Raw genomic sequence first — 27,669 nt, forward strand, 5'->3', positions numbered from 1 at the left:
TTTATTTATTTGACAGAGATAGAGACAGCCAGCGAGAGAGGGAACACAAGCAGGGGGAGTGGGAGAGGAAGAAGCAGGCTCATAGTGGAGGAGCCTGATGTGGGGCTCGATCCCATAACGCCGGGATCACGCCCTGAGCTGAAGGCAGACACTTAACGACTGCGCCACCCAGGCGCCCCTATCTCCTCATTCTTTGTCACTTCTCCATACGCTTTCTGGAAACAGCCATATTGGTTGGCACTGGATCTTGCCATATTAACATGCTAATTTTAGTGGATGGTGCCCAGGATGCATCATATTTCTGTGGCTGTACGGTTAATCAGCTGATGTCCAAAACAGTGTCATGATTATGCTTATTAATATTTGGAGCTATTTAATTTCATTTCTGTTGGCCATAGATGCAGTAACAGTGTCTGGCTTCTTCCATTGTTGGCATTCTACATGTGATAAATGCCAACAGCAACGAGTCACATGTGGATGTTTTAGCAGACTGGAATAGTTGTGGCCCAGTGTCTCTGCCATTCCTTGTAGCTGTCCAAACCAGAGGTGCTACTTCCTGCAAGTAGAGAATTCGAAGAATCCAACCATAACATGCTTTTGGTTTTTGCTATTAAGGAGATCTGGGACCACGGATTGCTAAAGTAGCATACAATTCATGGTTTAGTTTAGAGATGGAGGTGGAGCCTCCAGTTGTCAGCAGTACCATCAAAGGTTATATGAGTCAGAGGTCAAACACCGTTCTTCTGCCTACCCAGTTTTAAAACGAAAATAATCTCTTCATCCAGCCTTGAACGAAGTTTATTAAAACCGTTTTAAAACTATAAGAAGTTTATAAAACAGTCTTCAGACTATAAAAATAGTCAGCTATGAAATGTATTGAGTTTGCCTATATAAATTTCTCATCCCTCCCTTAGATCTTTGTTTCATCCTGTTTTCAGATCATTGTCTTCTACCCATAGGAACTCGAGTCTAATTTTTGCAAAAAGTAAACCCAAAGCCCAGAACAGGAAGGCCCAATTCTTTGTACTTATCATTAGGCCATTTGCCGTAGTTTTACTTAAGCCATTCTGACTTTTGTTCCTAGTTCAGTGGACCTAGTGTATATTTTTATAGCCAATTAGCATACATATTTCATAGAGTGTTAGGATTAACTAATGATCAGTAATATGTGGGGGGGGCGTAATATTTTTTGTTTCCCCATTCTGTCTGGGGAGGTCATAAAACGTACTGTCGTCAGGGTCAAAAATCATCACTTCAAGAAATCTCTTCAACTGAAAGCTTAATGAAATTTACGCTTGATGAATGTGCATTTGAGCTCCTTCAAAATACATACATGCATGAATTTCATTTCTGTAATAGCCCTTTCATTGCCTGATTGTCTTTAACTCTCCCCTCGGGTCATGAAACCTCTCCCTCCATCTCCTGTGAGCAGGGTGGGGCTATTTGCACTTATGGAACTTTAGAACTAAACAGCCATAGGGGGGATTTTTTTTTTTTTAAAGTGTGTATCTTGCAAAGTGCTCATATGTCCAAGTATTAATTAGGCCTGACCCAGATTACTATGAAGTGTCCAGATGATAAGATATATGTGTGATATCTAGAGCCTCAGGCTACTTATGGATGAGTACCATTATTTGTAAGCCTGTCTGCCCCAGTATCCATCAGCTGCTTCNAGGGAACACAAGCAGGGGGAGTGGGAGAGGAAGAAGCAGGCTCCTAGCGGAGGAGCCTGACGTGGGGCTCGATCCCAGAACACCGGGATCACGTCCTGAGCTGAAGGCAGACGCTAACCGCTACGCCACCCCAGGTGCCCCGTCTCTTCTCTTTTCTTCATAGCCATGTTTACCACACTAACATTGACCATTCTCCTACTGAAAACCTTCCAAGGAAAATAGAGGCAACTGGGATGTTCCAAAGGCCATCTTTATATCTAAGAGTACAGATTACAAAGTGTTGATCTAATAAATTCTGCAGCAAGTTGCATGTGAGTAGCTGAAGGAATTTTAAAATATTTTACATGCTTGCCAAATATTTTAAACCAATACGATACAAAATGTTCGCAGTGAAGGACTGATTCCCACCTCCACCCCCAATCCAACATGGACCAGTACTTTTCATCGATACATTCAATGAAATAAGACCACTGACCACATATTTGGAAGTCATAGCCATGTTAAATTTCTTCAGATATTTCTCAGTATCCTCAGTTTCTCGACTTACCTCATTTCTCTACTTACTTACCTCATTTATGGACTGGTCTTTTCCTCAGGTCACACTTTGAATAGTATTGTTCCAAACTATGGCAAAGGATAAGGAAAGGAGATCAAGAGGAGTAAAATAAAAGAATAACCTATATGGTGAATACTATTATGAGACTGGTAAAATGTTAAATAAAACCAAAGATTTTTCTGGATGTATTTTGATCCCTGATAGTTTGCCAAGCAGTGTGAAGATGATAGAGTTAAAACAATCCATCCTTTTTTGCTATTCTCACATTCTATAGTGAATAGACAAGGTAGCAGTGTCCCCTCCGTTCACCCAAAGTGAATGAATTCAGCCTTGCCCAAAGTGTAGTTTCCAAGATACATTTGTTCTATAATTTCAGTGAAGTGGTTTCTCAAATTGTGTGGTGGTTTTTATTAAAATCTATGTATACATACACTCAGACATTAGCCAAATCAATAATATCTGAACCATAAAACAGCCTCGCTAAGGGTTCATAAATATGACCTCTCCCACCCAATCATTTTCGAATCATATTTGTCCCTGTAGCAGCTTTGCAGATGATGTTTTTCAACTCCCATTACACCCTGAAAATTTGCTTGGATGAGTGAAATCAGTCGCAGTCCTCCTTGCCAGAACATGGTGCCACACCCTTGGCAGGTAGGCAATGTTGTCTTCGTGTATTTGCAAAATTACTGAGCATTAGCACTTTGTTCTCCAGAGAGCACCCAGCCCTGCCCCCTCAGCTTACAGTGCAGTAATGCCACGGACAGAGCTAGCTCTAGAGGGGAAATGGCAGTGTCAGGGCTCCCCCCAACTCGTGCAGGCAGGGTTCCTGAAAAACAATGGTGGTCTTACAGTTTCTCTCAGGGAGTTGGGGATGCGAGTGGTATTGAGATGGAAGGGTGGACACGGTGGTGGTTCTTTCTGTTGCACTTTTCTCCTAAAAAAAAAAAAAAAAGACCACTTTTAAGTTACAGCCCCTGGATCTTTTCCAGAGAAAGTCAACACCACTGTGGTGGCCCCGAAACTATCCTACTCTTCCACCCCTCTGGGAGTCTCCAGATCTCTAAGATTAGATGAGCCCAAGAATAGTCTTACCCCACCCAAGTCAGTCTATCAGCAGCCATCTGTGGGCTGAGACTCGGCTCCCATTCTCAAGTATTACGGTGTCCTGAAAGGCCTCATAGACCTCTTGTGGGTTTGGTCACATAAGCTGAGAGTGCCGGGTCTACTCACTGAGGCTCATGGTACAAGAGCGTTCCAAGGGCCTGCAGTGCCCTTCACTCCTGGGTTGGTCAATTTCCAGAAGTCCTCCCAGGCGACTTCCTGATTTCTTCTGAGGTGGGACTCCTCACGAAGACTAGGGACTCAGCCCCTTGGTTCCAGTGGCCCCTGCCTATGGGATAAACACTGACAGTGTGAGGATTACTACCTCCACATAGATCACTGGTCATCTTGTTGTCTGTATGATTAATTTCCACAACCCCCCACTCTACTGCATTAAACTGTAGCACATGCTTAGTAAATCTCTTGGATAATGAACAACTGATCAGGGTAATTAACCTTTTCTGAAGTGTTGTTTTACCCTTTGAAACAGGAAAAAACCTCCCCTATTAAATAGAATAAAAAATCCTTTGATCTTGTTCAGGACTCCTAGTTCTATGTGATGATAGTCCTATATTACAGCTGTAACCGATGATTAGGAACTTTTTCAGCTGAAAGTTTGGCAACTCAGAGATCCAGTGATCACCATATACCTGTTAATACTTATAAAAGATTTTATAAAAGCTGCTAAATACTGAGAAAAGATATCTTCCCCTTGCTTTTAGCTGTAATTGGAGATATTTTCTCATGGAAAAACTTTTGACCTGAAGCAGCAATTTATGTTGCATTTAAATATATCCAGATTTATCTCATTGTCAGTGTCCATCCAGAGTGCATTTAATTCTTGCACAACCACCCCTACAATAAGTTAGTCAAATGAGTACTCAATCCCCATAAAATAGAATATTCAAGAAAATTATTTAAAGATTAAAGTGTACCACTGCATCCATTCCAATTGCATTAGGAGTTCTCCCTTGTTCCGTGAGTCCCAGTTGTTTAAGTCGCCACAGTGGCACTATGTATTTGCTTACACAAACACCCAGCAGAAAACACGAGCTTTTCTCTTTCCTCCCACTTGCTTAATTCGAAGGCGTTGCTCATGAAATGCAATTCTTTGATTTGTTCTCTTGACGGGAGAAAGGCAGCACGGTTATTTTTTCCTCGATAAATTAAGTCTTACTGTCAAACACAACTACTGAGAAAAAGAAATGCACTGTGTGAAATCCTAACTTTTAGGCATGCCACATTGGCTTACACAATATCCTTTGTTCCCTTCAGAGATTTTCACACGAAGTTATGAAGGTGTATAGGCCTTCATCGGTCTCTTTGCTTTTCCCGTATTTTCAAGAAAGGTGACCACTCATCCGCAGTCAGAAATGAAATGGCAAGGTTACTTTGAATCTAGGTCTTTTAAATGTCCTGTTGTTCGGCAACTCTAAGATACTATTTAATGAAATGTTTGACTAGATTTGCATAGATTTGAAAGATGGTATTTGCACATGGCTTTTTTTTCCCCCTCTCTACATATTGGAACTAAGAAGGAAGAGCTTCTCAGAGCATTAAATGTGTAAGAGCCGCATGTGCTCAGAGGCCAGCAGAAGCAGAGGGCTAATAGGAGTAGACGGTGTTTCTTTAGTGCATCACTGGAAGGCTGTATACTCAATCTGTAACAGCAATTGCAATCAGAAGAGATGCTTCATAATATAATTTTTATCCTTTTTTTAAGGATTTTTAGGATTTTAGGATTTTTTTTTCTTTTCAAATGAGCATACATACCTGTCTTTTCAAAAGAATGTAGCTTAGCAATATAGTGAACATTGCTCATCTCCTCATGGTGATCACATTTTAAAGTCCGCCTGTAAAGAGAAAATCCTCAAGGGTCAAAACTTCCTCTGAAAATCTTTTAGGATTTTTATAAGAGTCATTTTGTATCCAACATTGAAGCATTTCCCTGTTTCTTCCATTGTGCCCAAGATGCAGTAGTTGATTTGCATTCAGGGGTCAGGTTGAATAAGAAATACTCAGCTTTCAGTATTAGAATCACTCGGGAGTAGAGATGCTCACACTAAGAAGTCCTGGAGAATTGAGACCTGTTGAAGGGATCATGTCTTCCTTCTCTGGAACCATCAATGCATCACATAGAACGATTGTGAGGTACTATTTTGGTTTGTTCTTTCTCAAGTTGATTATTTGTGATACAAACTAATTGCTCCCTGGTTCATTAGTGGGGCACCCATAGAAGTTGTTATTTCAAACAAGTAAGACTAAATACTTCTAACCACCTTTTTTGTTTAAAAACTTCAAAACAAGACTAAGTAGAAATCACAAAAGAACCACTAACTAAACGTAAGAAAACTTTATATGATACATATCTTTTCATAAATGATGTCTGTATTTTTTGACTTAAGCTAGGGCCTGAATTGTGTCCCCTCAAAATTCCTACGTTGAAGCCCTCACTCCTCATGTGACTGTATTTGTCCACAGGGATTTTATGAGGTAATTAAGGTTAAGGGGGGTGGTAAGGGTAAGATGCCAATCCAGTAGAATTGGTGGCCTTTTAAGAAGAGGAAGAGCAATCATCTCCCTCCTACCCCCCCCCATAGCCCTGTGTGGCACAGCAAGAAGCCAGGAAGAAAGCCTTCACCAGAAACTGACCATGGTGGCACCCTGATTTTGGACTTTTCCTCCTCCAGAGCTCTGAGGAATAAGTTTGTGTTTAAGCCATCTAGTCTGTGGTATTTGTGATGGCAGCCCAAGCAGGCTAGAGCAGCTTATAAACTTGAAATTTCAAAAGCTTCTTGTCACTGCCTTCTTCCAATAAGTGAAAAGAGAGTTTTTCCGTCTTTGCTGCTCCAGTGTGACATGTAAGGGACCGACCTGGTGCTTCTCCAGCACTCAGCTGAATTTCTCCAGTGAATAAACTCAGGATTTTTTTTTTTTTTTACTCCCTGTTTGATATTTATATTTTATGAATTTTGAACTATTTTGAACATGAATATTTATTTGCAATTAATATTTCAATACTTGGTTTTAACATGTTTTCATGATTATTTCAAGTGAAGTTAAGGGGGAAAAAATACAAAACTTCAGGCCTCTGTTTTTTTTCTTGGGGTGGTGAGGACATGATTCAAGCAAAAATAATTTTATAGCCATATCTAAATGCCTAGTTTAAAAAATCACTGGTAGGTTGAAATTATCCACCCCCCAAAGGCATCTTTCAAGAATTATGCATAAAAATGAAAAGTTTGACTTAAATACCTCACATTAGACTGCCCGTTATAACCAGCAGCCCTGAATGAATGATGTGTTTGGTGCCCATGACCTTTGTTCCCTTCACTGCTCCTCTCAACTTTCTACCTTGCTTTTTTGAAATATTTAAAAATGTTTAATCTTCAGAAATATTACTATTTGAAGAGTGCCTAAACCTGTCCCAGCTGTAGAATCTCTATATCTTATATTTTATTGAAAATGAGCATACCTTCTGGGAAGTACGTTGTGATTCCATTGTACCCAATTCAGGGCCCATGTTCATAGAAAGTGCTCCTAGGAAGATTGTTTCTCAAAGGTTTAAATTAATCTACGTTTTAAAATTGAATTCACTTAGAATTTTTGGTGTTTAACAGTTTACAACACTGCCTATACGCTTTGCCCAATTTCCCACAGATTATCTAATTCATTTAGAAAGAGCATCTAGAAGAGGAGATTTAAAAAATTTTTTTTCTTCCCTCATCAACATTTTAGGATTTTCCTACACTTAAAAATAAAAGGAAGAGGATATTCAAAATGAGTTTCAGAAAGTGTTATGTAGGTTTGCAAGTGAAAAGAACACTTGTCAGGGAGTAGAATTTTGCATTAGCACTTAATGTTGGCACCTATTTGCTTGTTGCTTGGTTCCCTTTTAAGATCCATGGTTATATTCGATTTTCTTTCAGTTCTTTATTCTGTGGTTATTGGGTTGGATGGGTCTGGTTCTGTTCAACAATGGATGCTTTGAGTAACAAACTTCAATGCATAATTATCCAGTGAAATCATAGAGAAGTGATGAGATAACAAAAAGCCAACTTATTTCCAGGAACTAAAAATAATACTATAATATAGGCATTAATTCGTACATGGATATTCTAGCATCTGACTTTATCCTGATCATTTTACATGTTTATATAAATTATAATGTAGAATTACTAATTTTTGAAATATTGCTTGCTCTTCATCTTTTCATTTACTTTTTTTAAAGCACTAAGTTTGATATTTAAATGAAATCCATAAACTACTGAGTCTTTTGTATTAAATAAGGTATTGGTAGCAATTCATTTAAAAATCACATGTTCCTTTGTCAGTTTAGTTAATTTACAGTAGCACTTAATTACAATAACAATTTAAAATTATGTTAAACTTATGTTCATGCTATCAGGGTTCACTCTAATAGTGAGCTTATATGTAATCATTCTTCTTATAATTTAATATTTTACATTTAGCAGAGAATTTTTGGTCGTTGAAAAAGATGCTTATTCTAATTGTTTAGGAATTGTGCACTCAGTCTTATTTTAGTGAGGATAGTCATTTTAACAGTCTTAGGGAGATCAGTAATTTTGAAGGAAGCTTCTGTTTTACTTACTCATGTGAGGAAGGGATAGAAGGAGGGTTGAATATTTACAATAGGCCAATGCTCTTAAAACTAATTTATGAGGTACTAGTAATGTCGCCTTCTAGACAGTTGACCCTTGAACAACCCAGGCGTTAGGAGCACCCACTCCCATGCAATTGAGAATCTGCTTACAACTTTTGAGTCCCCCAAATACTTAATAGCCTGCTATTGACTAGAAGCCTTACCAGTAACATAAACATTTGATTAATACACATATTTTTATATACTGCTTCTTAAAGTAAGCTAGAGAAAAGAAAATGTTATTAAGAAAATCATAAGAGGAAATACATTTACGGTACATCACTGTCTTTTTCAAATAATCCATGTATAAGTGGACCTACACACTTCAAATCTGTGTTCAAGGGTCAACTGTATATCTAATAGAAGTTTAAAATAAAACTCATTACTGAAGGAGAGTTATTGAGCTCTTAGCATATGTCGTTTGGTGATTTGAAGGATCCGGGTATGTTCATGTTTTTGGTTATTGTCTTGGCAGTGAGTTACATAGAGGGAGTGCAGCCACTTCTGCCTGGTTCCTCCTGTGTTGTAAACAGTACTGTTACTCAAATCAGCCTATGGAGTAAGCACTATATATATCCTAAGCAAAAGCTGTTTTGAGGATTTTGAGTTGGATGTGACACATTCATGATTAGGAGCAAATTGGGTTCAGCATCAAGAGAAAAAATCAACAATTTGGGCATGAGGAATAACTCACTATGTTTGCCCCCCCCCATAATATTAACCTTAAAAGGGCAAATAAATAATGGGCAAAAAAAATTAAATTCAAAAGAATATTATGTGGGTAGGCCCTTTAAATATTGTAAATTCTATTTATCAGTTGAGACCTGTTTTGTGACCCAGTATATGGTCTATTCTGGAGAAAGTTCATGTGCATTTGAAAAGAATGAGTATTCTGCTGTTCCGGGGTGTAGTGTTCTGTATATATCTATGAGGTCTATCTATTTTGTTCTAACTTCTGTTTTTCGTTTTTCATTTTGGCTGTCTTGTGAGTAAGATCTTAAATGACCATTATAGAAGACTTAAGAAAAATAGTATTAAATTTGGAGAAATATGTGCACCCCTCTGTTTGTTGCAGCATTATTTACAATCGCCAAGTTATGGAAGTAACCCCAGTGTCCCTTGATAGATGAAGGGATAAAGAAGATGAGGGGTGTGTGTGTGTGTGTGTGTGTGTGTCCACACACACACTGGAATATTAGTCATAAAAAAGAATGAGATCTTGCCATTTGTGAACATGGATGGACCTAGAGGTTATTATGATATGTGTAATAAGTCTAAGAAACAAATAGTGTGATTTCACTTACATGTTCAATCTATAAAAATAAAAAGCAGAAGCAGACCCATAAATACAGAGGACAAACTGAGGGTTGCCAGAGGGGAGGTGGGGGGAGGATGGACAAAAATGTGTGAAGGGGAGTGGGAGATACAGGCTTCTAGCTATGGAATGAATAAGTCATGGTGATAAAAGGTACAGCATAGGGAATATAGTCAATGGTATTAGAATAGCGTTATATGGTGATAAATGGTAGCTATACTTCTGATGAGCATAGCATAATGTATAGATTTGTGGGATCACTTTGTTGTACACCTTAAACTAATGTAACATTGTATGCCAACTATATTTTTAAAAAAACAGTGTTAGTTAAAACCTCATATAATTCCGTATGAAGAAGCTTCATGTCTGCTTGGGGAAGAACACATCAATTTCTTGAAGTTGCTTGTTTGGCTGGTGACAGCAACAGAATCTGAGGGTTAGAAGAATTCCCCATGGGGCGCCTGGGTGGCACAGCAGTTAAGCATCTGCCTTCGGCTCAGGGCGTGATCCCGGCATTATGGGATCGAGCCCCACATCAGGCTCCTCCGCTGTGAGCCTGCTTCTTCCTCTCCCACTCCCCCTGCTTGTGTTCCCTCTCTCGCTGGCTGTCTCTGTCTCTGTCGAATAAATAAATAAAATCTTTAAAAAAAAAAAAAAAGAAGAATTCCCCATATTCTCCCTAATTTAGCAAAGATTATGAGCATTGATTTTTGCCATGTAAATTAAGAGCTTCTGTGGGCCAGAAGACTTGAATTCATTTAAAGCAAAAAGGTAGTACGGCAAGCCATGGCTTTCCTTGTCCTATTTTCAGTGCTAAGACTCATTCTGTCAGGTCTGCATTGAGTTTTTGTCAGAGTTTCTCTTCAGCTTGGTAGATCTTGGAATCGTCTGGTACTTAAAGTTCCACTTATCTGATGTGCTGACCTTTCTAGACCTTTTGTGTCCCATGAGGACATAAAAACCCGGGGATGTAAGGAATAAGAGACTAAAAACATGGAGACTTTGTGAGGATTGCTACCACTGAGACTTTGGTTGGTGAATATGGGCAAATAGACTCAGTTAATTTAAAATTCTCTTAACCTTTTATCTGCTTATACATACCTTTTATTTGAGAGTTATTGTGCCAGATATATTTTAAAATAAAGCTATACTGTCAAACAGAGAAGATCACAATGAAGAAGAAAATAGATGTATTTTACTCTATACCTCTAATACCATTAAATTAAAATCCCCTTGAACTAGTGAATGGTAGAATCTCATAGCTCTGAGAACTTGTGCCTTCACACCATAGCAATTTGTCTCATCCATCTGGTTGGGGAAGGACATTGAAGCTCATACAGATTTCAGTGCTCTCATGCATCAAACTTTATAGAACTAACTACAAATTAAAAGTTGACAACATCATTTCCTATTTTGATCCTTACCTTCTTTATTATTCTCCCCTTCTCGGTTGTTTTTAAGCTTTCCCTTGAATTCACAGCATTTTATTGGCAATCTGTGGTTTATGAACTGTGTTATTCGTAGCCCGTCATATTACAGAGGAGAAAAGGAATAAGAATGATCTGAGTAAACATGTCACAACCACACAGGGAGGTAGGTGCCGCCATCATCCTCATTCTGTAGATGAGGCTCAGGTTGTGAGCAGTCGATCTGGTGTTTGAATGCCAGTATCTGTACATGTTGCAGACGTAGGATTTTTTTTTTTCTCATCACATGGAGATTGGGCATATAGTAAAGATCCTAATCAACAGTAAAATTACCAAATTAGTGAGCTGGAAGAGAGGCTGACACACAGTGTGAATATCCAGATTAGCACCCTATGAATAAAATAGTTCCACTCTGGTTTTTCTCTGCTGCCAGCGCATATGAGACCAGAAGGCAACACCTGGAATGACGGGGCCCCAGCCAGTCTCCATGCTCTAACTTGGCATTCCTCCTGAAGCTCTTAAGAAGCTGGAATGTTAGAGTAACTAGTGAGAGGCATGGTAGTCGAGATGAGTTCTGTGCTTACAGGCAGTGCTACATTCCCACCTGGCTGATACTCAGACAGCCGGTTGTAAGACTTCTTGTTCCTGCTAGTTTGAGCCACCCTCATGTCTCTTGGCTGTTCTTTTAATCAAGGGGGACGAGAAGGTGGAAAACATTTCTTTAGGGTTTAAATGATGTCAGTAATTGGCAATAGGAAAAAGGAAATTTAATCTGGGAGGATCACAGAGTCATTGGTCTTTTCCTTTCATCTACTTATATATACTTATACTGACACCATCAGACTATTCCTGTTTGCTTTACCCAGGATGTGACAGTGTTAATTCCATATTTTTAAATGAAGGCATTTTCCAGCCATTTTCTGAAGTAAAATGTTAACACTTTTACTTGAGCTTTGGATTTAGTACCTCGTACAATGCAGGAGTTTGCTTCAGAGTTTGAGTCTTCTCGTATATGTGGTGAGAAGTTCAAAATTACCCCTTATTTATACAGCCTTTGGCAGTTTGGGCAATGCATTTTGTCACCTGTTTGCTGTCTTACGAAGAGCTGGAAGGTTTATGAAGAAATAGAAAATATGACTTTGAGCCCTTGACATTTTAAAATAAATGTACATATTGTTAGTGACAGATTGCTAAACTTGGCTTTAGACACTTAGCTATGTTTCTTGCCAAAAGTAATCCAGATGTGCATAATTTACCCGGCTGCCATATGTGCACTGACATGTCTTTCTATAATCAACTGTCTGTTCAGTATGGTTACAGTTAAATGTTCTTTTTTATCAACAATCTTTTGAAATAGCACTGGCTTGATAACTTATTTTAAATTTAACAACTTCTCTAAAAGTAACACACAACCAGTTTGGCTTTAAACCTAAGTGACCAGATATGTTGAGTATCTAGAAAAGACATTGACAATCCAAATTCTCTGGGGCCCTATGTATTTTAAGGGGGAAAATCTAGGATACCAACTTCAATGTGTGATTCCGTTTTCCTGAGTTTCTTAGGAGCATTGAATGGAAGGTATATGTACCCAATAAATGTCGTCAAAGCCACCGTGAGTAACATTTCTAATGAAGTAATTCATTTTAGAAAACAAGTGCGAAAAAGAAATCCCGTTACAGGATGAAATAAATAAGAGAAAAGAGGACGCTTCTATTTCATTTACTAACTCAGTATCTTTTGTGCTAAGTGCTGGTGACATTTGTGACTTTTCTTCAAATGAGTGATGAAGCTGTACTGATTGCCAAGCCCTATCTTTTTGTTGAAGAAAGGCATTGTTTTCCAGAGAAATTCTGTAGAGAAATTTTGTGGAGAAAATGTGTGTATGATAGGAAATATTACTTCTCTGTTACCACTTTTTATTGATACTTAAAAATCACTGTGGAGACATTTAGACCACATGACAATAGCATTTCCTTAATGATTATAACTATCCCTGAAAGCTAGTTACCTTGAAATACCATGTCCTTGTTTTTTTGTACTCGGTGACACTGAGCCACTATCATGTCTAGACAGGGATGTTGTCAACCATGTGTGTCCTTGTTTGTGTTTGTCCACAGCTGCAGTTAGGTTTTTCACACTGTCCCCATCTGTGGAGGCTGGCTGCGCAGTGACCTTGGCCAGTTCAAAGTCTGTTTAAGCCCCTGTGTGGAGAGCACTCAGAGCACAGATGGTAGGACTGATGATGGGGAACCGTTGTGCTAGTGACCGGACTGCTCCTAGACAGCCTGTCCCGTCTGCAGTATGATTTTAAAAAGATGTATCCTAAAAGAAAAAAAGGAGAAGGAGAAGATAAAATAAAATAAAAATAAATAAAAAGATGTATCCTACAACCTATAGTATTAGGACGAAAACTAGTTCAGTGGCATTCTTGGAGGGGCATCTCTTCTTCATTATTATTGTAGGCAATGTGTAACTCTTGTCTTCTAATCAGCTGCCATTTTCCCCTGCACAGTTCAACAGGAGGTTCTGAATGCTAGTGCACCAAAAAAGCACAGAGGCCCATAAGAATTCCAGGTTTCTCACTTGAAGGCTGCAGCTTGGGTCTGGTTTTGAAAACAGAATATGCATTTGAAAAAAAACAAATCTGATTTAGACTAAACTGTAACTGTTATTTACCGTGCCTGAGCTCACTTGTCAACTTGGAATCTTCTGTGAATGATTTGCAGTTCTTCTTTGCAAATTTGAAGTGTTCAAGCTCTATCTTCTACAAGCTGCCAATCATTTTTGTGATTAAAACATTTATTGGTATATCTACAGATAGTTTTTTAACACACATATACATATATAATCATACAATTAAGTTTTTAGAGGGAGAATTATTATTACTATTGTTATTACTACCACCATCTATTTTTGGCTTTTCCTGATTAATTTTGAATTAATAAAAATTTCCCTAATTACTAGATTCGTCCAAATTCAGAGAACTTAATTTTTTTTTTTTTACTTTCAATACTTTTGTGAATGTCATGTTATCTCACAGAGGCCCACGATTCTTTAAAATAAATTATATATTAATACAGCATTTTGGAAATAACAATGACAACAACAACAGTAATTATAGCAAATATGTATTAAGCCTGTATATTGTGCTAGGTAGTGTTCTGACTGCTTTACTTGGCTTGCATTTAATCTAACAAAAAGATGACATGATACCATTACTGGCCTAAGTTTACAGCTAAAGCACCTAAAATTACCTAAAGTCACACAGCTAGGAAGTGGCAGAGCCAAGCTAGAAACCAAGGGTATAGCTCCGGGACCCCATTTCCCTAATTACTGACTCCAACAATACCAATATTAACATATCAACCGTACAAAGAGCCTGTCCAGGATGTCGTAACAGTGTGATGGCATGATCCTGATAAACTTTCCCATCTTTTGTCCTTGGGAAATTGCCATTAAGATAAATACACCTCAGGATCTCTTGTCTGCTTTGTTTAGGCTAATAGCCCTGTCTGACAGTTTGCTGCCTATTATAGGATTTATCTCACCCAGTCTACCTGTTGAAGTCACTCTGTAGAACTGGGACCAATGTTGTATTCTTCCAACAACTTATAAATTAGAGATACAGAAACAGACAAAAGACATAGTCTGTATCCTCAAGAAGTTCACTTAGAATGGCCCAAGTGGGCGTGGCTGATTTTCCATAAATGTGGGGAAGAATTGACTTTCTAGAGACTATTTTAGAGGTACGTGGAATTGTCTTATCAATTTATTCAGTTGTGTTTTTCTGTTTCTCAGTGTCTGTGTCAATGCAATAGAACCCACTAGTTACATCCTGTCTCCAGATGCTGAACATCTAAACCTTCTTGTTTCGTTTTACTTCATGAATTTCTCTTCCCATACTTTACCTCCACTCTTGTTTTCACTGGAGTTTGATAAAATGGAAAGAAGATAGTTTGGAGTGAGATGTCCTTGGTTCAGATCTTAAGTCTACTACTCTTTACCTGGGGGGGTGGTAGGTAAGTTCTTTGAGCCATCATTTCCTTATCCTCTAGGCCTGTATTGAAGATAACAGAGAATAGTGTCAAGACATGGTCCTTGTCCTTGAAATGCTTACCAGCAATTGACTAAGTACTATGGCAGTGGTACGTGCCACCTGCTCTAAGGGCATAGAGGTGGGTACTCAGTTTTGGTGAGTGACACTTAAGAAAGGACACTGAAGTATAGAAGACTTCTTATGAGGAGATTGGGCACAACTCTGGCTAGCACAGGAGTGATTTTATAAGTGTTCATTTATTTGCGTAGTACTTACTGACTTCTACCATAGGTCAGACCATGTGCAATTTGCTGGAGATGACAAAGGCCATGGTTATTGCTCCAGGAAAACACTGAATTGTCCATTGCTCTGAATATTAAGTAAAAGCACTTGAGTTTTTTGTGGTCAGATGCTGTGGCATAAACATTGGATGCACTGTGATTAGATTCCTAGCACCAATAAATCTATTTACATAGGCGTTAACTTGTTAGCTTTTTATTTTAAAATCTCCATTTTGATGTAAATGAACTAAGAAAAAGGTGAGTATATAAACAGCTTGCAGATGCACTCTCTCATGCCTGCAAGCAAGACATATATCCCTACTTTTGTGAAATCTTTAATCAGATCATCTGTTAGTACAAGTAGTTTAGTTCACAAATAATGCGTAGTTTTTAAACAGTTGTTACACGGAGCGCCTGGGTGGGTGAGTGGGTTAGGCATCTGCCTTCGGCTCAGGTCATGATCCCAGGGTCCTGGGATCTCCCCGCACCGCCCTCCGCCCGGACATCCTTGCTCAACGGGGAGCCTCCTTCTCCCTCCCCCTCTGCCTGCCGCTCCCCCTGCTTGTGCTCTGTCAAATAAATAAATAAAATTGTTTAAAAAAAATAAACAGCTGTTACACAAGTGTAAGTTTTACGCTTCTATTTTTCACTAAAATGATGCAAATACTGGAGAAAATTGTCAGGAAAAATCTCTCTTCTCTTCCTAAAATGCAGTGTACATAGCATATATTGTCAAATCTTAGTAATAATAACACCCATGAAATACTACTTCCTCAGAGGAGTGAGAAAAATATTTTGATATTTGGCAAATGCTATCCCAACAGTGGAGGGAGTGCCAATTTCCTGTTAGATGTTGAATCAGTCATTCCTACTGCAAGTCGTGATTGAGCAAACATGGCCAAATTTTAATCTGTAAGTAACTTACATATATTCTTTTTGGTTGTAGTTTTCAGTGAATCTAAAATATTTAAGAGGAATCTCTTTAATAGACCCTACTTCAATTTCCCGTAACCATTGCCCCATGTTTATCATAACCATCTGTGTTGGTGATTATGGTTTCATTTCTGTGTTACTCTTTTTTCAGTAATTTTCTTTACATTCGTATTGTAAAATAACATTATAAAAATGTGGAAAGTGGAATAGAAACAAATTTATAATCCCATTATCCTAATACAGGGTTTTGCAGTGTTTGCACTATTGACATCTGTGGCTGGAGAACTCTTTCTTTGGGGGGGGGGTCATCCTGGATTTTGTGGGATGTTTAGAGGCAGACCTGTAGCACCCCCTGAGCTTTGAACACTGAAAATACCTCCCTATTTGCCACCTGTCCCCTGGGGGTAAAACTGCCTCTCCACCATTTGAGAATTGCCCTAATATGAAGCTATTACCAATTAAAATGTTCCTATCGGTTTTCTGCTTACATAGAGGTCCTTTGACAGAGTTATAATAAAGGGTGTGCATGATGCCATATTCTTATTTTTATGTCCTATAACATCTAAGCATTCTCTCCTGTTAACTAGGTATCAAAATTATCACTTTTTAATTAGCCCCCTCTGGAATGTTTTATGAATAACATGGCAAATAACATCTTTGTGCATATTTTCCACTTTAAAATTTCCTTTTAAAGTGTTTGCTGTGTTGCCTGTGAATTCTTTTCCAGATTTTTCTGTTATTAACAGGTGGAGGCTTCTGCTTAGGTAAAATGGAACCCAGAGTGGCTTTGTTCCCGGGAGATAAAGCACTACCCGAGTTGTCTCTAAACTCTGTGGAAGTCTGTGCTTTTATAAGACTAGGCGGTTTACACACCCTGCAAGGTGCCCTGCTGGGGAAGGGCTGGGCTCCCCTTTGCTCGTGGAAAGCCCCCTTTCCCCTCATGTGCCTCTAGTTCCACAGGAGAGAGCTCCCAGGCTTTGGAATCAGAGAGATGTGGATTCATTCCTGCTCCCAACAGTACAAGCTTTGTGATTTGAGGCAGTATACACTCTGAAACCTTCTCCTCATCTATGAAGAGAGAGGAAACAGCTTATTACACAAAGCTATTGTGATTCTTAGAAATAATGTTTTAAAACATTTAGCAGAATAAGTACTCAAACCGATGGCTCGAAGTTGAAATAATAAGAACAGCATGGCTTCTTTTTCTTGATCTAAGCCAGCATGGTCCAAAAATAGATGTGGACCACAAATGTGAGTCATATAAGTAGTTTAAATTTTCTAGTAGCCACATTCAAATAAATTTTAAAAAATAGGTGACATTTTAATATTCCATTTTAGTTAGCTCAGTATTTCCAAACATTATAATTTCTTTTTTTTTTTAAGATTTTATTTATTTATTCAACAGAGATAGAGACAGCCAGCGAGAGAGGGAACACAAGCAGGGGGAGTGGGAGAGGAAGAAGCAGGCTCTTAGCGGAGGAGCCTGATGTGGGGCTCAATCCCAGAACGCCGGGATCACGCCCTGAGCCGAAGGCAGACGCTCAACCGCTGTGCCACCCAGGCGCCCCCAAACATTATAATTTCTGCATGTAATCAGTATTAAAAATTTTTAATGAGATGTTTTATTTTCAAAGCCTTTGAAATGTGACGTGCACTGTGATATGAAAAGGGGTTTTGTACTTAACAGCACAACCCTGTTTGGACCAGCCACGTATCAAGTGCTCAGTAGCTGGATATAGCTAGTGGCTACCTTACTGGCTAACATTGCACAGAGCAACACTTAGAAGATGCCAGGTTCGCATAACAGCTACGTCTCTCTTGGAGATCAAGTAGTTCTAGTTACCCTTGAANCGTGCACTGTGATATGAAAAGGGGTTTTGTACTTAACAGCACAACCCTGTTTGGACCAGCCACGTATCAAGTGCTCAGTAGCTGGATATAGCTAGTGGCTACCTTACTGGCTAACATTGCGCAGAGCAACACTTAGAAGATGCCAGGTTCGCATATACGCGTAATTGGCAAATCAAGTTATTATTAAACACAACAGCTACGTCTCTCTTGGAGATCAAGTAGTTCTAGTTACCCTTGAATTTGCACTCCCCCCCCTTTTTTTTTTTAAGATTTATTTATTTAGAGAGCGAGAGAGAGCACAAGTAGGGGAAGAGACAGAGGAAGAGAGAGAATCTCCAGCAAACTCCCCACTGAATGTGGAGCCTGCCACAGGACTTGATCCCACAACCCCAAGATTATGACCCCAGCTGAAATCAAGAGTCAGACGGTTGAACTGACTGAGCCACCCAGGTGTACCTCCCTTTAAAAAAAAAAAAACAAACAGGAGAGAAAACTGTTAAAACTCCTGTGTTTCAAACTGCACTTCTCTGTTTTGTTTAGTTCTGTAGTTGTCTGTAGAAACGGCTTACAGGTACTATGATTTTAATATGGATTGTATCTTATTTGCTCTTCAGTTTAATGTTTGACTTGGTTTGTCCAAATGTTTACCATTCAGCAAGCACTTACGGCGCACTGAATGGCTGCTGGCACACCATGCGGAATGTTCTCTTCCATTAACTCTTCGGTACTCACGAAACTTTCATGGGCAGTGGTCCTATTATCCCCACTTTCCAAACGAGGAAATTAAGACAGAGTGCCCAGATCCCATGCCTGAGATCACACATCTGGGGTAAGAATTCAAGAGAACTGCTGTATAGCTTCCTACCCTTATGGAACTGCTGCAGGCTGGCTTTTTCTCCAAGCCGTTTCTCTCAAGACAGTCCAATTATTTTTATTTGTCCCATTGTAATACTTGGTCAGGACTTGTTACTCCCAGTAGATGTTCACATCTCCTGCTGAGTTTTCTGCTGTTGCCCTAAAATGCTAAAAGCATTGGTTTTGTTTGTTTGTTTGTTTGTTTGTTTGTTTTGGAGGTCAGGGAACTGGCAGCTGAGGATACGGGGTCATAGGCCACGTCTGGAATGGATCATACCCTTTGTATCCTTTCTGTTGCGGAATCATCCCTTCGTCAGTATTTCAGTATCCGATTGGAAAACCATGGCACTTCTTTTGTCCCTTGCCCAGTCATTCAGCCCAGAGGGAGGCAAAACGGCTGGTAAAGAATAGTGCTTGGTTGTTACTCGGCACCCATGCACTTCTGTGGGAGAAAGAGCTGCCTCTGGATTTCTGAAGAAAGTCAGAGAAAGAAGTGTATTATGCGAGTCTGACTCACTGAGCAGAATGGGCAAGATAAATGGTGGGAAAACCAAAACCAACTTTCCTGTGACCTTCAGTGAAATTCTGCTTTATGCCCTAGGAAAAATGTTAAAAATGATGTGGTCGGAGTTGGGAGAGCTGCAGCCAAGAGACCATATTGGAAGGAGAATTTCTATTTTACAAAGAAGCTTGCAAACCTCATAGCCACCGCTAATGGCCGTATAAATATTAATAAAGCTTTAAACACCTCCCAGATTAGCTTTATTTTTAAATCAAAAGTGCAAGACATGGAAGTGGTAATTCGTGTTAGTCCGGCAGTCACAAAATTAATTGAGATAAAAACAAGAAGTCGCAGGCAAACCCTTTGGGTGACAAAATAATGAGTTCTACTAACTCACTTAGTTTCGAGTGAAACATGGGGGCATGAAACGAGTTCCTATTGTTGAACTGGGAGCATGCCCCGTGTATCTGCACCTCGGCCGCCGTCAGAGACATGGAAAAAACTAAGTCAGCTTCTGCGGCCTTCCTGCTTGCTGTCGTCCTGAGAAAGCCGCACCTCACGTAGCGCTTTGCTTTCACACTCGGATTCCAGCTTCGGATGTGCCGCGTGAGGTCGGCCTGTGCACGGGCCGGGCAGGAGGGCAGGATGGGTGTGGCCACGGCGAACACAGGCAAGCACGGGGCAAAGAAGTTCATTGGCACCTCCAAGTCTGCTAGGTGTCTTCCGGCAAGGATGAGCCACACAGTGAAAACGTTCTGCACGCTCTTCACAGTTTCTAGGAAATATCAGCCTGTCACCCCCACAGGCTGGCAGACTGGTAGCCAGCCCTGTAGTCCCTCAAGGCCTAAGTCAGCTGGACATGCGGAGTGCTGCATCCTCGTGATGCCCTGCCTTGTACAGGATTCTTGTGTAGTTGTTTCGGCATCCTAACATCCTCTGCCGCGAGTAGGATGAATTTCTTTTGGAAGTGATAAAGTGATTCTACTGTGAAGAGCTAAGGAAAAAGATCGCACAACTGGGAATTTAAACAGAAAAGAAGATAACAGGCAACCTTCTAGAGATTAAGGACTCCTAGAAACCATGACTCTACAAGTCCTGGATTTCTCTACCTCTAACTACTGCTAAAATTTCTTTCCGTCAGTGGCTGTTTTATATTTTTGCTATTTCTTACGGGCTTCCTGGGTAGGAACCTGGTTTTACTATTATCATCCCCATTTTTTTTTTTAAGTAAACTTGACACCCCACGTGGGCCTTGAACTCAAGACCCTGAGATCAAGAGTCACATTTTCTATTGACTGAGTCAGCCACGTGCCCCCCTTATCCCCATTTTTTCATTCCTGGACCCAACTTCTGTTCGTTAACACAACCTTTTAGCCAGATTTTCTTCTGGTATAGAACCTGATAGAGGGTATACAATCTGATAAAGGGTATTGAATGTTTAAAAAAAAATGCGTTTTCACCATTATCAAAGGTCTAGAATGTAAGCAGAGCCAGTATTCTTCTTCTCATGAATTGAAGTATGTTTCTTTGTTTGAAAAAAGAACTTTTTAACTACACCCAATATTTGGGTAAAAGTAGAATATGAAATACAAGTATTAATTTTCCATGAAGCTTTTTTTCACATATTAATAACTACTGTCTTAATTCAGTAATGCCAAAGATGCTAAATAACTAACATGGATCCTTTCAAAATTAACTGTACAATGAGACAATAATTCTCAAAAGTATGTGAGACATTACTATAAAGCCAAGTCTTCTTTAATTACCCTAATTTACATGCTACTTCCCACTTCACTCCCTAGAGGTAACTGTTGAGACTGTGGTATGTATCTTTCTAGAACCTTCTGTGCGTTTTCTCACATTTTACACAGCTAGAGAAAATGTTTTCTGTATCTGTTTTTGCATAATTACTGTAATGCCATTATATTGTGGTCTTCTAACTTAGTGATGAAATAAATGAGAAGTTCACACCATTATCTAAATATGTTGGGTTAAGTTGTTAGTTGAAAATTAAAGTCCATGCACTATGTCAAATGCAAAATTTGAAAAAACACTGAAGGACCCACAAGAAGAGTTTGAACTGATCTTACAGCATGCCGAAGATTGCCTCACCCCACAGTGAGGAGATGGTATCAGAAGGGAGGGCCTGAACAAATAAGAATTTGTTCCTCTAAGTTTGTTTTTTGTTTGGTTTTTTTGTTTGTTTGCTTTAGATTTTTTTTTTTAATTTTTAAGTAATCTCTACACCCAGTATGGGGCTCGAATTTACAGCCCCGAGATTAAGGGTCACATGCTCCACCGACTGAGCCAGCCAGGCGCCCCAGTTCCTCTTAAGTTTTCTAGATCTATTAGCCTTTAAGCCTGTTCCACTGTCATTTCTTAGGAAGTAGCCATGTTATGTCACTTGGCAACTTAATAATCTCTGTGTTTCCATTAGGCTGAGACCGTGGTGACCTTTATTCTGTATAAGTAAAAAGAAGCAACTACCAGTATAGATAAAGGAAAAGGAGAGGGATTATGAGTGGCTAGGAGATGATAGAGTTGTATTAAAGCCTTTTCTTGAGGAGGTGGGCTTTGGACTGGTTTTAAAGAGGAATGTGTTGTGATGAACATAAAGGAGTGTGTTATTAAAATTATTTTTTCAAAACGTATTTAGAACCCAGTCACATCTCACCACCGCCGCTGCTTCCTACCACCAGCATTTCTCATGTGTAATAGTTGTGGTCTCTGACCTTCTACCTGATCTCCCACCCTTCCACCCCACCACCCCTTTGCTCTTCTACCCTCTGTTTTCTCCAGTAACCTGAGGAATCTTTCAAAAATTAAGTCACACGATAACCTCACAACTGTCCCATGGCTCTTCATGGTAAAAGCAGCAACGCTGTATGATCTGGACTTTCCCACTTCCCTGGCTTCATCTTCTAGCTTTTCCCCTTTTGCTCCATCAACTCTGGCCACACTGTTCTCCTCGTGTTCTTTGAACCTGGTAAGTAGAATCTCAGCTCAGAGCTTTTGCACCTGCCATTCCCTCTGCTCAGACATCCCCATGGCTTACTCCCCCTCTTCCTTGAGGAATTTTCTCAGCTGTTATCTTATTAAAGAGACGTTCCCTGATGCCCCTGCCCTCGGTCACTCTTTACTTCTATACCCTTTTATTTTTTCTTCATAGCACTGTCTCACATATTACATAGTCATTTGTTTATTCCTTATCCCATCTCGTGAGAATGTAAGTTCCTCAAGAGAAGGGCATCCATTCTTTTGGCTGCATCAACCAGAATGCTGCCCAGTGTAGAGTTTAGTAAATACTTGTTTAATTAACAAATAATCCATGTAAAAGAGCCAAGCTAAAAACTGAATGAAAAAAATGAGGTTTAAGGGACCCTTTTGAAAATGGATCTTGGAAAGAACTAAGGGAACCAGTACATAAGAGGGGAGAGAGGTAATCTTTAGGTTCCTGACATCTTCATATATTATCCAGTTATAGGGATTTAGAGACTGTCTGTGCTTTAGATGGTGACCTATAACTTTCGTCTGTCTGGGCCATTACAATTTGAGTATGCTACTATTTCATTAATGATGAGGGTTGAGCCCCTGTTTAGTAAATAACCAAACACACCCTAAGGAGAACATGATGGGAATAGAATGTTCTTTTTAAACAATGGCATAGTTCTGTGTTAACACCTGCTTCCTTACCTTGAAGTTTGTTGTCAACTTTAAGGTGTTCATTTTTGAAAGGAAACTATGTTGATAGTCTTTTAGAGGCTTCAGGGGAACATTTGTTTCCTTAGGATCTGCTCCAGGAATATCAGAAAGAAAATACCGGGAAGTTTAAAGACAAGCCATTTAGAAGAGAGGGCAAGATGAACAGTAATTTTTAGTTTCATAAACTTTTATTCCTAAAGACCCCACATTATTTTACCCAGTGATGTTTACAAGGTACTGTTCCAACTGCAGGCTGACTGTAAACCACTTTTCCTAAAATGTAATCTCCCTTTTAAAATGATTTCTGGCTTTTTTGTGAGACTTCACATTCCTTCTTTCCCAAACTTTCTCTGCCAGTCCGTTAATTTGGCATTGCATCATTCAGTTGTGTGCTCATCACCACCATCAGCATCAAAAGCCTCCAGAAGCAGTTTCTCATTTAATTCATTTCTGTAAGCTAGGTATTTATTGTCGTCTCACACTCAAAGGAAACTGGAGTTTAGAACATTTAGTAATTTGCCCAGAGAAATTTAACTAGTCAGAGGCAGAGCCGGAAGTCAACGTCCCGTGCGTGCTGTACTGCGCACTGTGGGGTCGTTCCGTCACATCACGCTCCTTCCTCAAGAGGCCAGGCAGCCTCTAGAATCTCCCCCAATCTCTCCATTTGTCTGTTCCTTCATTTGGAAAATGAGGGTTTTGAACCGGATGTTCTTAAATGTCCCTCTTCCCTTCCCCACCCCTCTGTTCATAGGCTTTATTATTGGTAATGGCTACCGCTGTTGGGTTAAATTCTTTATAAACATAACTTTATAGAGTCAATAACTGACTGAGTGCGATGTCATCACCCTCAAGTTTCAGATGGGATTTGGAGTGGTTAAGTAACTTGTCCTAGGCCATCAAGTTTTGAAATGAAGAAATCCTATGTCAGCCCGTGTTTGGGGTTGTAGTAACACTGCATTAGTGTATACTGTTTCCACACTATTACCTACTCCTTTTGTGTAATAAGTGTAAACTGGATGAATATAGGAAGAATCTACTCATTCACTAATTCAAAAAGTATCTGTTCAGTCGTTATTGTTGATCAAACTGTGCAGGTCCTACGAACCCAAAAATGAGCAAAGTTCTCTCCCTGTGCCTAGGGAGGCCAGAATACACACTAGTGCATGGGGGGCGGAGGTACACATGGATTATCATAATACAGTGTGAAAAGTACAATAATAATGCTTCAACAGAGGGCCATGAGAATTGGGGAAGTGATCTCAGACATGGGCTTTGAGGGGTGAGTGAGTAGGAACTTGACAGGCAGAGAGCAGGACAAAGCCACTAATGGCAGAAGAAACTGGATGTACAAAAGCAGGTGTATATATCCACACAACAGAATGGCATTTGGCAATGAGAAGGAATGAGTACTGATACATCCTACAATGTAGACAAACCTTGAAAACATGATGCCGAGTGAAGGAAGCCTGTTAGCCATATATCCTGGGATACCGTTTAAATGAATTGTCCAGAACAGGAAAATCCGGGGAGACAGAAAGTAAATTGGTGGTTGCCTAGGGCTGGGGACAGGGTGGAAGGATATGGGACATGACCGCTAATGGCTGTGGGATTGCTTGTGGTGTGATAAAAAGTATTCTAAATCTGAGTATGGTAGTGGTTGTACATCTCTGTTGGATATACTACAAGCTATCGAACTGTATACTTTCTGTGGGTGGCTTTTATAAAAAGAAGGCAAGTGAGTGTCGGAGACTGTGGGAAGCTTGGTGTGACTGGAATATAGGTTTCAAGGAAGTGAGATAGGTGTGGATTATAGCCTTTTGGCAAGGGCCTTCTGCATCAGATGAAAGCCTTTACCTGTTTTCACCCAACATTGTCGTGAAGTTCACCCACATGATTGTATATAGTTCGTATATTTTACTTTTGTGTAATATTTCACTGTGTAATTGTGTAAATATACCATGATTTACTTACTCATGCATCTGCTCTGGGACGGTTGTTTTGTTTCTAGATTTTGCTCTTATAAACAGTTCTGTAATAAATGTTCTCATAATCTACTGGTGTAAGTCGCAGAAGACAGTATAAAGTACAGTGCTATTTCTATGAAGCCTAAAAACGAGCAAAACTTTTAAAGGTATACCAGCATACTCGCATGGTAAGACCATAGCAAAAACAAGGAAAGAAGTAATAATCACAAAGTTTAGCACCATAACTTTAATGACTTTCAAGGTCATGGGGAATCAGGCAGCGAGAAGGGAGGGGCAAGGAGCAGAGGATGGATGCAAAGTTACAGATAATGTTCTAGTTCTTGATCCGATGGTACATTTATAGGTACTTTCATAAATACATAGGTATTTATCTAAATTTTATATTTTAGAATGATTTTAGACTCTCACAATTATTGCAAAGATGTTACAGAAAGTTCTAGGTTCCCCATATCTGGGTTCCCCTATTATCTTAGTGTGGCTCATTTGTCACAATGAATAAACCAATATTGATACATTGTTATTAACTAAAGTTCAGTTTATTCACACAGACTTCCTTGTTTTGTCTTTCTTTACCTAACATTTCTGTTCTTGGCGCCCGCTCAAGACCCCACATTACATTTAGTTATCATGTCTCCTTAGGCTTCTCTCCGCTGTGAACGTTTCTCAGACTTTCCTTGTTTTTTTTTGTTTTGTGTTGGTTTTTTTCCTAGTTTTTGATGATGTTGACAGTTTTGATACTGGCCAGGTATTTTATAGGATGTCCTTCAATAGGAATTTGTCTGATGTTTTTATCTCATGATTAGACTTAGGAGGACCAACGCATCACTGTGGCAGAAGGGCCACATCACATCCTATCAAGGCCATATCCTATCAACATGTCTTCTTGCTGTTAATATTAACTTTGATCGACTGCCCGAGGTAGCATTTTCGGTTTTTCCACGGTAGTTACTTTCTTTCCCCTTTTCGTACTGTCCTCTTCAGAAGGACATCACTGTGTGGAGCACGCGGAAAGAGTGAGGAGTCACGCTCTACTTCCTTAAGAAGGAGCGTCTTAAGAAGAGAGTATTTGCATAATTTATTTGGAATTCTTCATGGAACATTTGTGTCTCCACCCCCCCTCATCTGTTCAATTGTATGGGTATAGACTTGGATATTTATTTCATACTTTGGATTATTATGTAACACTATTTTGTTGCTTGAATTGTTCGCTTTTAGTTGGTAGCATGTTCTTTTGACATACCCTTGTCATTGTCAAGTTTTGGGGGTTGAGGGGTCTTTTTTTATATTTCAGGGCTTTTTTAGGGGGACACTTCCTAAATGTCTGGAACTCCAAGGTGCTCCAGACTCACCTGGTACAATTCCTACCCCAACCTTAGGATCAGCCATTTCTCGAAGAAATTTTATTGGAGAGTAGACACCAGGACACTGAAATCTGGGGTTGGTGTGCTCACGTCTTTTCATGGTTTGATAGCTCTCATTTGTTTTTATGACTGAATAATATTCCATTGTATGGCTATACCAACTTATCAGTTCACCTATTGAAGGGCATCTTGGTTGCTTCCAGTTTTTACAGTTATGCATAAAGTTGCTGTAAACATTCGCATGCAGGCTCTACTAGGAACATAAGTTGTCACATCACTTAAGTAATGACCGAGAAGCATGACTTACTGGGTCATATGTTAAGACTATATTTAGTTCTGTAAGAAACTGCCAGACTGTCTTCCAGGTGGTTCTATCACTTTTGCTTTCTCAGCAGCAATGAATGAACGTTCCTGTGCTTTGCATCCTTACCTGGAATTGGCGGTGCTAGTGTTTTGGATTTTAGTCATTTTCATAAACGTGTAATGATATCTCCTTGTTTTAATTTGCAATTCCCTGATGTCAAATGATGTTAAACGTCTTTTACTATGTTTATTTTCCTATTTGGTAAGGTGTCCATTCAGGTCCTCCACCCACTTTTAAAACCATGTTGCTTGTCTGTTTGTTCATTTCTTTCCTTCTTTTCTTAATTCCTTCCCTTCCTTTCCTTCCTCCCTTTCCTTCCTTTCCTTTCCTTTCCTTTCCTTTCCTTTCCTTTCCTTTCCTTTCCTTTCCTTTCCTTTCCTTCCCTTCCCTTCCCTTCCCTTCCCTTCCCTTCCCCTTCCCCTTCCCCTTCCCCTTCCCCTTTCCCTTTCCCTTTCCCTTCCCCTTTCCCTTCCCCTTTCCCTTCCCCTTTCCCTCCCTTCCTCCCTTCCATTCTTCCTTCCGACTCTGTAATTCAATGATGTTGCATATATTCTTTTGTTTATATCAAGCAATATGGTAAAATATTAATTCAAGGAGCAGGAAGAAAACTTTAAGCTTCATCCTGTAGGTATAAATGCAGATTAGATTAAGAATTCAGGCTTTAAAAAAAATTCAGGCTTCACTTCAAGCTCTGCTATTTATTAGTCTTGTGACTTTGGGAAAGTTATATAATTGCTCAGAGCCTCCATTTCTTCATACTTAAAATGAGAATGTTAATATCTATCTAACCTGTTTTTACGAGAATTAAAACAACAGGGTTAAGTCGAGATCAAGCAAATGCTGGAGACTTGACACGTGTACCTCATTGGAGATACCCAATACACGGTGGCTTTCCATACCCCCAACAATGGAGAGTGTACTCATTCATTAGACAAACATTAGCTACCTATCCTGTGCCAGGAGCTGTCCTCTGTATGTGGAATACATCCATGAACCTCTGTGTGGTGGGGTTTACAGAAGTCTTTTAAACCGGATTGTAATATTTACTCATAATTTAGAAA

General features: G+C 39.5%; 1 protein-coding gene across 4 annotated transcripts in view; it reads left to right on the forward strand.

The window, feature by feature from the left end:
• ARL15 (ADP ribosylation factor like GTPase 15) overlaps window positions 1-27,669 on the forward strand; it is a 431,154-nt gene that overhangs the window by 252,624 nt on the left and 150,861 nt on the right. Inside the window, exon 5 of one of the 4 annotated variants that reach the window (XM_034656934.1) lies at window positions 18,913-26,950. The exons of the other annotated variants lie outside the window; for them this stretch is intronic. Coding sequence (XP_034512825.1) covers window positions 18,913-18,948 — 36 coding nt within the window. The 3' untranslated portion in view covers window positions 18,949-26,950. Of the gene's footprint in view, window positions 1-18,912; window positions 26,951-27,669 lie in introns of those variants that run through there. 4 annotated transcript variants of the gene reach the window in all.

The sequence above is a fragment of the Ailuropoda melanoleuca genome, chromosome 3 (assembly GCF_002007445.2).
Source record: "Ailuropoda melanoleuca isolate Jingjing chromosome 3, ASM200744v2, whole genome shotgun sequence".
Lineage (NCBI taxonomy): Eukaryota > Metazoa > Chordata > Mammalia > Carnivora > Ursidae > Ailuropoda > Ailuropoda melanoleuca.